Source organism: Triticum dicoccoides, chromosome 2B (assembly GCF_002162155.2).
Source record: "Triticum dicoccoides isolate Atlit2015 ecotype Zavitan chromosome 2B, WEW_v2.0, whole genome shotgun sequence".
Lineage (NCBI taxonomy): Eukaryota > Viridiplantae > Streptophyta > Magnoliopsida > Poales > Poaceae > Triticum > Triticum dicoccoides.
Window position 1 is genome coordinate 32,799,780 of NC_041383.1, and position 12,426 is coordinate 32,812,205.

Consider the following 12,426-nt stretch of genomic DNA (forward strand, 5'->3'; position numbering starts at 1 on the left):
GCGGGAGGGCTGACACGGGCCGGCCGACCTGGATCTGGTCGTGGCGTTCTCGCGGGGCGCCGCGGCACGGCCCCTCATTGGCGCAGGTGATGGCGCGTGGGTGTGCTGGTGGCGTGACGGGCGGTGGTTCGGTGGTGCTCGGCTGGTGTGGTGACGGCGTCGGCTCGATCCAGATCCGATAGGAGCGGGCTGCGGGCGGTGAGGGCTGCGGGTGGCTTCCTTCGCCGTGGCAGCCGACTGGCGGAGGTGGCGGCGCAGCAGTGGCGGCCTCGGCCTTCCCATGCTCTTCTTCAGCGACCGGAGGGAGGTGGTGGTGTGGGTCGAGGGTCGGGGATGGCTGTCGATCTGCTGGCTGTGTGCCCGGCGGACTCAATGCCTGGAGTCTGGCGGGCGGCGCGGGATGGGCAGTGGCCTGGTGTGGCTGTTGCTCCGGCCGTGGAGGGATCCACGGCAGCTTGGCATGTCTGCTGCGGCGGCGTCTGACATGTTTCGGCGTCGGTTCGTCCATAGGCGGCGTGCGGCGGACTTCGATTCCTCTCCCCGTCGCCCACGCACCACTTCTGTCAAAGGACTGGGCTTTTCTCAGCTGTGATATATCGCCCGTCTCGCGCCCGGTGGCAGGACCGCACCCGTCTCGCACCCGGCAGCGGGATGGGCCGATGGCGGCCAGTTGGGGGCAGCTCAGGGATGCGGAAGGCGGGGCCTTTCCACCCGTCTCTATAGGTGGCGTGGCGCTGAGTAACTGGTGAGGTGGCGTCGAGGTCTTGGATGCCGGGGCGGCGGCCCTGGTGGTGGTTTGACGGTGCTCATGGGCAAAGTTCATGCCTTGGTGCTGCCCAGTGACCATGGTCGTGTGGGCGGCATGGTCGCCGGGGTGTGGCGTTCGGTGGCGGTGAGTATAGGTCGGGGTGAAAATCTGTTCTATCTTCGGACAGATCGGCGGAGGCGAAGCTCGCTCCCTTCTTGAAGGCGTCGTCGCGGTCATCATTACCCGTCGCGTTGCTCTAGGGGAAACTCTGACTCTCGGGTCGGGCGGTGGCGGCGCTCCGGTGTCGTATCCTTCGTGAAGGCACCGCCTTGAAGCCCACGGTTCGTCATATGCAGCTTCATCTCTTCGCGGTGGCGTGTTCGCGGTCGAGGACCCGGATGCTCTTGTAGTGCTTGGGGTGGTGTTGCTGCGCTCAGTGCTTATGTATCTTGCCTTGGATGTGTGCGTGTGTTGTGGTGGCGTGCGTTTGTACTGGATTGCTGTTGGTCGATGCTTTATATATAAAACGGGGTGAAAGTCTTTTTCGGTAAATGTGATACTATTGGTCTAGTAGTCCAAAAGAAGAGTCCTCGGCCGCGATGGCATCCACGATCCCAGCTACTACCTCAACATGGACTGAAAAACAGTGGGAACCATACGAGGGTGTCGTGAGAAGCAGCTAGCCGGTGTGCAATGCATACAAGCGTCTATGGATCGTGCCCACTGTTTTACATCCATGCATGCATGCCTAATCAAGCAGTGGCATGTGGTTAGTGCTGGTGTGTCAATCAAGTCCTAAAATAATGCAGTGTTGTCCACTGCCAAGAGGTGGAATTAACAAAAAGAAAAATATATATAGGACAACGAGGCATGCATGTGATGGTATTATACAATTAGCGACGTATCACGTGAAGCCATGTGGACAGGCAGTTTCGTCCCGGCCGTCTTCTCGGTCTCTCAGGTCTGTTTCTAGCTGACTCATGCGTGGAAAATACTAGTAGTACTGTAGCTAGGTGAGCTGCCGGATAGTGTTACAGAGTTTGTTCACATGGATGGATTAAGTTTGGCACATGTTCCAGCGGATGCGCATAATTTGGGCATAATCTGCAGGGATCGATACGAAAGAACAAATCGGTACCATTATTAGCTAGGCAGCTAGCCGTCTGAGCCAGCAAATATGTTTGGATCCATTGAAGATTGGTGTAAGAGCATCTACAGTCGAGCCCTCAAATGCCTGCGGACGCGATTGGGCACGTCCACGGACAGTTACCAGCCACGTCTTAAATATTTTATTTTACAAACGGACGTGAAACCTAATCTAAGCATAGCTCGCCCGGTTCCGCCGCGCTCATGTCCGGCAGCCGGCTGTGCTCCCCAAAATGTTAGTTCGGTCGCCAGCAAGGTAGAGTAAGGCATGGGACACGAGCCGGCTCACGGCACTCAAGGCGCCGCCGTCTCCCATGCCCTGCTCTTCCTCGTCAGAGCCCGGAACCTAAACGGTGCCGATGGACGTCAGATCGATGATGGATCCGTCCTGGGACGAGCCGGCGACATCCACCACGACGCGGTTGCGGCGCCCGGACTTGTGCACCATACGATGCGCCGGAGAATGCGACTCCGCCTCGCCGACGTCCACCGTCGCTAGGACTGCCGCCACATCCTGCGCTCGCTGCCTCGCACGGCGGGCGCAGCCACGCCATGTTTTCGTCGGACGACGCCCATGGTGCGTATGTGGCCTTGGCACCCCAACAGAGGGGTTGCGCGTCCACCACCGTACTCGGACGCCAGACGGACCGCACTGCCTCCCGTGAGGCAACGATGGCACACCTAGCGCCAGATCCATGCGCCATTTGGGCTGACAGAATGGATTCCAGACGGAATGAGTCCGTGCGAGAGCCTCCTCCCGGGAGCGGCGGAGCGCAAGCCAGACGGCCATCTCGTCCTCGGGCCCGATGGAATAAGTTCAGGGTCGACGGATTTGAAGGTGGAGGACTCGGATATACTCTCTGCCATGCCGGAGATCGCCGGACGGTAACTTGGGTGGCAGAGGAGAGTGAAGAAGAATGGAGTGAAGTGACTAAGATTTGGTCCGGCAAGCGGATGGGAGGAAATGTATGTGGGGTTGGGTGGGCCAGCGTATAGGCCGGGTCCGACGTGGTGGACTCGCCCAGGTGCCCCCATATACGCCTCATTTTGGGCTGGATACGAGGGGTGCCGGTTAGTCGGGCCGTTTGAGACCCATCTGACGCTCGTCTGGGTCGCATTTTCGTGATCGGTCGGTGACGAATCCGCCCGTCCAAACGTTTGAGGCGAGTTTGGGATGCTCCGCTGTAGATGCTCTAAGTATATATGCAATATATCGGCCGATCGACCTATAAAGCCCTTCCGGGGCGCGCATGGCATCACCGTCGTAATTATCCAGATGCAAATTCTTCCTCTTTCCGTGGCCAAGAGATCCTGGATATAGATAGATCCATGGATGAAGAAGGCTGAAGATCCGGCCTTCCGGCGACAGAGAAGGTTCCCCTGCCCTGTGGTTCATATGTGCACCCTGCTACAGCACAGCCCGTCCGTCCAGCCCGTCTCTAGTGACCACTGATCGACCATCGCAATGCCTGGTGCACGACGACCGTACAAAGGAGCCACCATCCGGCCGTCACACTCACCGTACGTAACAGGACCTCTCTCTCATTTGGACGCTGCCTGCAGAATCAAAAGAGAACCCCGTCGTAGCCGCAAAGGGCACTTGATTCCTGGCCGGCCGGCGTCCTTTCCTTTGATACACGACTAATCAAACACTATCCACAGAAGATGCACATCTCCACATTTCAATCCGATCGAGATAAGGGCATCTCCCCTCAAACCACCTGCGACCATCCGCATCACGAACCGCGCGGTTCGAACGTATTTTGCCGTCTAACATGGATCTGTATCGGTCCGCGGGCCGGTCCGGACGTGTTTTTTCCACAAACCAGAGATAAACTAGAGGACTTTACGGGTGTCTGGACCGCTGTCATGTCCGCTCCTGACTATCCTGATTCACCAAAAAAACCTCTTGGACCGCATGCTTTCCCGCCCGAAGCTAGCTGCCGCATTCACGCCGCTTTAGAACGGCCGCTCTGCATTGACACTGGCCCGGAACGGATGAGACCGCTCTCGTTCGCGCCAACATTGAAGCGACTCGCCGGCCGAGGGCACCGCCCGCGCCACGCCCCCCGGTCTTCCCACCTGTTCAATGCCAGAGAGACGATTACTAGACAGGATGAGACGGATAGCCGCGTGTCCTACGCGCCGCCAATGAACTTTCGGACGCGCCGGTGGGACTATGAGAGCGTCGGCCTCTCCATTACCATCGTGGACCTCATGATCGCGGACTCCTCCGAGGATGAGTAGAGCATGCGAGGCGTCAAGGCGTTGTGTCCCAAGTAGGCCGGTCTGTTACCCATGTTCTACTTTGTCTCACCGGAGACTGCACCTTCACTCCATGGGTCTTGTCGTCGCCGCTCATGAAGATGGCACATGGAGGACGCGGTCTACGAATGCCGCCAGTCTAGTTTTAGGTCCCTCTTTTTTAAATGGTCTGAAATGTAATGAATGTGCTTCGGTTTGTATGAATAACATCCCGTTTGCATTTGTCTGGTTTGTTTAAACTTGGTTCAAAATGCATGCGGATATTGTTGGATGACCGGCTCCCGCATCCATGTCCACATACTGGTACTCTTTGTTTACGGACAGATGCGGGAGGAAGTGTAGGGGTCAGCGTTCGAGATGCCCTAAATACACAACGTCGATGTTCCTGGTTTCCCCTGCACCACAAATTTGTGCTACCAAACTGACGTTGACATGTGAGGCCTAGATCAGCGCGAGCGAGCGACGAGGAACCTGCCGAATATTCAACCTCGCGCATCTGAAAATACATATTAGTACAACTGGTTTGTTTAATCCGTGTGCCATTGTGTATAAACACCCACGACCCCCTCTCGTTCCTTCATTCTTCTCCTCACACTTTACCATCTCCCGCTCCCTCTCTCTCTCGTTCCCTCTCTGTTCTGCTCGGCCCGTCGGCCATTGCCGCTAACCAAGCTTGAGGGCAGCGATGAGGAACTCGGTGTCGGATCAGAGCTTCGCCATGGAGAGCGACGACGAGGAGCACCAGCTGGGCGGCAGCGAGGAGGAGTCGGACGGGTCGTCGTCGTGCGGGAGCCCGCGGCCGCGGGTGGTCGAGGCCGCCGGCGGTGGCCACCCTGGCTCCTACGCCAGCCACCAGTGGCCGCAGAGCTACAGGTGCGTGCGTACGCAGCGGTGGCCACACCCAGCTGCATCATGCAGAGCTTCTTCTTTATCCTTCTAATAACATTTCCTTGTTAATCAGTAGTGCTATTTTTGCATATGCATCTCAAACATTCCTGACCATGTATAAAATACTACGTATTTATAAAAATCTCACCAATCAGCATTATGGTAACATTTTCTGTTAAGCAGCATTTACGTACTGTATTGTTGCGATAAGCATATGAATTTGACACATCGAAATAACGAGATGTTTGAAATTTTAGCCTTAATCAGGAGAGATTCTAAACACAACTCTATGCACATCACTAGTTTCTAAGTCCAGGCCAGGGAGGACCCACGAGCAGACGAAACTGCGGATGGCGTGTGCGAGTGTAGGGGGGCATTGACATGTGGGCCTCACAGCGGCTGGTGGGCCACGTTTTGTTCGTTTGCTAGATGTCTCTGTGCGCGTGGGTCCATGGTGGATAGGTCTGCCGACGTGGCAACTTCAGTTGGTCTCATCATCTGTCGAAGCAAATGTACTTATTACACTTAGAGTGAAGATCAGAACAAAGAGTTAGTATCATTTTTGTTTGTTTCTTTTCATGAGAAACTGATCGGGTTAACTCAGATTTTTTTTGTTCTTGATCCATTTGCTCTGCATAAAATTTACGAAGAGATGTTCTGCTGCACAATCTCCATGCACGATTCAGTAACAACAGTTGCGATCTTCTTTGGTTTGGCGTTGCAGGCAGTCGATGGACATTTACAGCAGCGTGCAGTCGCCGAGCCTGAGTGGGTTCCTGGGCACGCCCACGCTCAGCAGGCTCTCCAGCTCCTTCCTCGCCACCTCCTTCCGGGGGAAGCAACCACCGGAGATCGTCAAGCCGCTCCTGCCCACCACCCTGATCGCCGCCACCGAAGATGACCATGTCGATGATGCCCGGAAGAGCTCTCACCACTACCTGCCGCCGTCGAGGAAGGCGTCATCCCTGTTCAAGATCCCCGAGGACCAAAAGCCTGCTGGCGGTGGGGGTGGCCATGAGGTGGGGCCCTACCGTCAGTGCTCCTACACCCAGGGCGTCATGAACGGTACATACATATCTTCTTTTATTTGCACACACAAATAAAAAACCTCACAAGAGAAGGCAGAGTGCTCTTGCATTTCATCAAGCAGAACAAAATTAGCATGTTTACAGTGGTACCAGCCAAAAAAACATTATGATGGACAGTATCATTTGAAATGATGCTGCATTGCTTTATGAACTTAGGTGTAAGGGAAAACAGTTAAGAAGAGTTGTAGATAATGTTTTTTTTTTTGAAAAGGAGGATAACTCTTGGCCTCTGCATCAGAATGATGCATGCGGCCATAGAGTCGTAGAGAATGTAGGCTGCAAGTTCATCAAACTAAGGTTCGACGTCGTTCTGATGATGTGTAATTAGCCATTTTCAGTTGGATAAAAAACAAAGTTTGAGGTTGTCCTTTTTCACCAATGTGAGAAAAATATATACTCACAAGAAAAATACTCCTACAAATTTATATACATGTCAATTTCAAAATGGAATTTAGTTTGGCTAGTTAAGTTGTTAGCAGGGGAGGATACATAAGTCAATTTAAGAGATCCCATCTGGCATCTGCAACCTAGGATGCTCACACTGGATAACATGCATGCCATGACAAAAAGATGCCACATTTGCTGAACCTGGACGCACACCCCACATGCTGACACCCAGGTGCAATGTACAGATTCTGTCCAAGAACGATTTCCCACAGCTGTAGTGTTAATAATATAACACCTAGAATTGCAGATTAGCCCATCAGATTCCGGTCAATTCCCTGTGATGTAGACGTGCACCACATGGCTGATGGGCCAGTACAGCAGTGTCATGTGAGCCGGGAACATGGTCATGATCAATAAAATGATTAACTGGACCATGATTGCAGCCCAGGCATGTTGATTGAGATCTGTCAGGAGAAAGAGGAACCTTGTCCTAATCAATCATGCAATTTACTAATGACATTCTTAAACCTTTAGATCTTGGGCATCTATCTAGTCATGTGGATATCGAATTGTCAGTGTCAGCACCATTATTTATAACAGGTCTCTGTCTGCCATTTGTATGGGACCCTGCTTCTTTCCATTAGCAGGGTAAGATAGCGACTGTTAATTTAGTAAGGCACTGTCTTTGCTTAGCAACTAAAACTGGATGACAAAATACTTAGTAAGGTAAGTCAGTGTCAAGATCACTACTATTTGTTTGGGACTTGTCTCTTTCCACTGGTAATTTACTAAGGCACTGCCTTTGATTAGCAACTAAAACAAAGGCGATTCGAATTGTAAGCCAAAACCAAGGCGATTATGTCTGAACTTCTACCAAAAAAAGGATTGACACTGAACATTTTGTGTGTCTAGTATTAGCTGATTTAAAGATTAATTATTTTTCAAATTGAAAGTTTCACTTGTAACTTGTATGAAGTTTGAACATTCGAACTACTAATTTTGCAAATGGAAAATTTCGATTTATCAAGATTCCAACTGAAATTATTTCAAATTTTAAGTCAAAGCTAAGTCCTGTTTTCAGCAACTACATAATTTGGAAGCCAAGCTTACTGTTTTCATCCTGCACGGTTTAGGACCTCTGGATCTCAAATCATTGTCTGTCACTTGCAGGAGTGAATGTCTTGTGTGGTGTGGGGATCCTGTCAACACCTTATGCCGTCAGGCAGGGTGGCTGGCTTGGGCTGGTGATACTGGCCGTGCTCGCCGTGCTGGCGTGGTACACCGGCGTGCTCCTCCGGCGCTGCCTCGACAGCAAGGAAGGCCTCGAGACCTACCCGGACATTGGCCACGCCGCATTCGGCACGCCTGGTCGCATTGTCATCTCGGTATAATTTAGTTTCATTTCAGTATTACAGAGTACAGTAGAGGATGGTCTTGTGTTAACTCTTGACTCTTTTGTTTTTGCCACCTGCAGATAATCCTGTACATGGAACTGTATGTAAGTACTTCTCATGAAACATTTTCTTGCTGATTTAGAAATATTAGTTCTACAGAATAAAATTACTAGATGCTCTGTTTTATGGTGTGCATAATACTCTAACCAGTATACATAAACTTCTCTAGAAGTATAATATTTTTCACAAGGCATGTTTTTTTTTCTTGAACAATGATGCTGTTTATAAGCATATCAACTGCTCTTAATCTTTCCCTGCAGGCTTGTTGCATTGAGTATCTGATACTGGAGAGTGACAATCTATCAAAGTTGTTCCCCAATGCACACCTGACTGTATGGGGATTCAGCCTGGATGCCCATGTGCTATTCGCAATCCTTACCACGCTCGTTGTCATGCCGACAACTTGGCTTCGCGACCTCAGTTGTCTAAGCTTCATTTCAGGTATCAATCCATTCATCTTCTGCTCGTGTGTTTCATTTGACCAAATATGTGATCTCATCTTGTGATTCTGAATTCTGTAGCTGGAGGAGTAATCGCGTCGATCGTCATCGTCGCCTGCCTCTTTTGGGCAGGGCTTGTTGATCATGTCGGCGTCAACAAGAGCGAAGGGACGGCACTGAACCTCCCTGGAATCCCCATTGCCATTGGCTTGTATGGGTACTGCTACTCAGGGCATGGGGTGTTCCCTAACATCTACTCTTCTCTCAAGAAAAGCAACCAATTCAACGCCGTTCTTTTCACATGGTAACCACACCAAAACCACTGTATGTAAACCACAACATTGTTTGAGCAATCCATGATATCAGGAGGGGTTTTGTTTGTTGTCAGCATCGCGTTATCTACGGTTCTGTTCGCGGGTGCCGCGGTCATGGGGTACATAATGTTTGGCGAAACAACGGAGTCTCAGTTCACACTGAACATGCCCCCAAATCTTATGTCTTCCAAGATTGCAGTCTGGACTACGGTACAATTTCTTGTCTACATTAGCAAATTAAGTTCATATGGTTCATTTCTTGATGGTGTACAATTTTGTTCTGTTATGAAATGGCTCTTTGTTTCAGTGTAATTTTAGGTTTCTTTCTCTAGCATGTTTACATAACATATTAAATACATAGGGTCCCTTTTTGTGAGGCAAAAAAGCACATCATGCTGACAGTATCTTTCAGGTGACAAATCCAATAACCAAATATGCACTTACTATGACTCCTCTTGCCCTGAGTTTGGAAGAGCTGCTTCCTCTGAATAGACAGACGTACGGGAACGTAATTATGCTCAGATCAGCACTAGTGTTGTCTTCCCTTGGTGTTGCTCTATCTGTTCCATTCTTTGGTAAATATTTTCATCACTACTTATCATTTCAATAAAAATGATCCTTTAGTTAAATCTTGCTCATTTTCCTAATTTTCTGATTTAAATTGATTTTGCCGTGCCTTTATAGGACTTGTGATGTCCCTAGTTGGGTCTCTTCTCACCATGTTTGTGGTAAGTTGTTCTTCTGAATTTTAGTGTCGTTTGTTTGTTGTTGGTCATGAGATGGCTAACTGCGGCAGTGCCATTTGTTTGTTGATTATTGTGGCTAACACATGACACTTTTTAGGCGTATATTCTACCTTGCGCATGCTTTTTGGCCATCCTAAGGAGTACAGTGACTTGGTATCAGGTAAAAAGTTGTTTCTTAGTTTGAACACTTAGCTTTTTTTTAGAAAAGGAGGAATACCCCCGGCCTCTGCATCTGGACGGTGCATACGGTCACTTTATTGATTATTAACACAAGACCTTACAAAGTCGTACAACAGTAAGACCAAAGCCACCATCTTCGCAACCTCTGTCGCTACTCCTATCTAACTGATGAAGGGGCGCTGATGGTCTGGGCCTAATACCAAACAGACCTCGCAGCCAAACCTAACATCTGAGACCTGAGGTCCCAACCAGGACTCCTTCCGGGTATGGGCACCCACCAGTCCGGCGTGCTCGTCAACCAGGCCCCCTGCCGGGTATGAGGCCGCCGCAGCCACGTACCATCAATCCATCTTCAGAGTTGAACTGTTGCATGAACCGTGCTAGGCCTCACTGCCATCGACGCCACCACGACGCCAGACAGCGCCACCATCCTGCACTCGTCCATCATCACACGCCTACCGGCGAGACCCCCGCTGCTCCATGCCGCTGAGACCCGCCGTTGTCGACGTGCCAGATGCCACGCCGCTCCTCCTCTTGTCCCCTCCAGCCAACACTTGCTCCAAAACAATGCCCCCAGGAGGGAGAACGACATCGAAACGTCGCCATCGTCCGATCCGATAGATCCAGATCAAGGGTTTCCCCTGGAGCCTTTCGATCAGGTTGACGTGACCTGCAACGACGATGCCTCGAGAAGGGAACGACGTCCGAGACGCCGCCATCGTCCGCCATGACCGCAGTCAGACACGATTTTCACCGGAGGCCACGGCGTCCCGATCTCGCGGTTGGCTGGAACGGAGCCCTCCGCCGAACCGGTGACGTTGCCGCCGATCCGATCCCACCGCCGTGCGACGCCCCGATGGAGAACCCGATCTAGATCGAAGACGACCTCGACCGAAACCCTGCCACCAGCACCGCCACACCGCGCCACCTCCTCCTAGCCCAGTCGCCGCCGGATCCAGCCGTCCCCGCCTCCGGGAGACCAGCCGGACGAGGCGCCCCTTGTCCCCGATCTGACGGCCCGCGCCGCCGCCACGAAGGCCAGAGGAAGGAGGGACTGCCCCGCCGCCGCCCGCGTCGCGCGGGCTTGGCCCGGCGGGCGCACTCCGGCGGCGGCGAGGGGGAGGCGACGCTGGGGAGGCGGCGGCGGCGGCGGCCGATCGATCTCCCGAGGCGCGCGCGCGGAGCGCGCCGCGGGAGCGGGCTCAAACTAAGTAGCTACAAAGACCATATGTTGTGACCGGCTGCCAAGGTCTTGAACACTTAGCTATATTATTAGAACATAACAAGATTAAATATGATTTCTAATGAAAAGGAAAAGAGGTGCACATATGGGAGAATCGAGGATTGAAATTCATGTATGATGCATAGTTGGTTCATAAATTTTAAATACACATAATTTTCAACTTTGATCAATTAAGCATTTCTTTTGTATCACAGTTCTTTATTCACTCAAATAAACAATGAATCTTTCAGTGGGAACACATCAGCCTCCATTCTCTACAAATTCAAAAGTTTCGCAAAATTATATCATTGTGTTCTTGATTAGGCATATTAGCAGAATGGACTCAAAGCTCAAATATCCGAAGACATCATTTAATAAACAAATGCATAATTTTTTTGCAGGTAATACTATGTGTGTTCATCATTGTCGTCGGTCTCTGTTGTGCCGGTGTTGGCACATACTCCTCCCTTTCTAAGATCATCCAAAATTATCAGTAAATCCTTGTGAAGCACTGTGATTTGTATGTACTAAAAGATGAATATTTTACTTGTTTCTAGTGCTCTTTTTGGAAGACTTTGACAAAAAACATGTGATGTTAGATAGGATGTACCATGAAAGGAGAATCAGTATGAGGTTGCTCTCCTGGCCGGAGTACCCCGAAAGCTTAGTGCATCAATTTTTTTAGTAATGATGAGGTTTGCATCTTCAATTGTGATCCTCGTTTTCCAATCTCTTTAATTTGTGGCCTTTGATGCAACATTCGGTAATTGTGAAGTTGATATACGCAGTTGTGATCATGTCTGCCAGATTTACCATATACATTTTTCTAGCTTGCATGTTTTTTCAGGAAGGTACTAGGTAACTTGTATTAAAGATGCAATATCCATGTGTGTTTCTTCTTATTATTATTATGCATAAAAAGTTGCATCCAAGGCCAAGAAGATCTCACCCATCAAGCCTTTGAAAACGCAATCAAACCTCACCCTTCCCCTTTCCATTTCCGAAACAACGCACTCGCGACACCCCCTACTGCACCACCAAGACCTTACCCTCTGTGACAATGACCAGCGTCTTTGTACCGACAAGCTATGCCATGCTGACATGCTGCCCATGTTGGGGAACGTAGCATGCCATTTCAAAAAAAATCCTACGCTCACGCAAGATCTATCTAGAAGATGCATAGCAACGAGAGGGGGAGAGTGTGTCCATGTACCCTCGTAGACCGAAAGCGAAAGCGTTAGGCAACACGGTTGATGTAGTCGAACTTTTCTAGCTCCGACCGATCAAGTACCGAACGTACGGCACCTCCGAGTTCTGCACATATTCAGCTCGATGATGTTCCTCGCCCTCTTGATCCAGCAAGATGTCGAGGAAGTAGATGAGTTCCGTCAGCACGATGGCATGGTGACGGTGATGGTGAAGTGATCCGCGCAGGGCTTCGCCTAAGCACCACGACAAATATGACCGGGGGTGTAAACTGTGGAGGGGGGCGCCGCACACGGCTAACAATTGTTAATGTTGTAGGCGCCCCCTCCCCATATATATATA

General features: G+C 50.7%; 1 protein-coding gene across 1 annotated transcript; it reads left to right on the top strand.

Annotated features, from left to right (window-relative positions):
- The first annotated feature begins 4,710 nt into the window (after positions 1-4,710).
- LOC119361966 (amino acid transporter AVT1C-like) lies at positions 4,711-11,707 on the top strand. Its single transcript, XM_037627143.1, has 11 exons — positions 4,711-5,032; positions 5,772-6,112; positions 7,693-7,907; positions 7,997-8,020; positions 8,237-8,417; positions 8,498-8,720; positions 8,805-8,940; positions 9,143-9,305; positions 9,415-9,458; positions 9,574-9,636; positions 11,280-11,707. The coding sequence occupies exons 1-11, from the start codon at positions 4,845-4,847 to the stop codon at positions 11,373-11,375; spliced, it is 1,674 nt and encodes a 557-aa protein (XP_037483040.1). The 5' UTR covers positions 4,711-4,844; the 3' UTR covers positions 11,376-11,707.
- Positions 11,708-12,426: the final 719 nt, after the last annotated feature.

Excerpts from the sequence above, each read along its gene's own strand:
- LOC119361966 (XM_037627143.1), top strand. The coding sequence starts at position 4,845 with ATGAGGAACTCGGTGTCGGATCAGAGCTTCGCCATGGAGAGCGACGAC. Across the intron at positions 5,033-5,771 it reads CAGTGGCCGCAGAGCTACAG|GCAGTCGATGGACATTTACA; the intron begins GTGCGTGCGTAC and ends TTGGCGTTGCAG. Across the intron at positions 9,306-9,414 it reads TCTATCTGTTCCATTCTTTG|GACTTGTGATGTCCCTAGTT; the intron begins GTAAATATTTTC and ends GTGCCTTTATAG.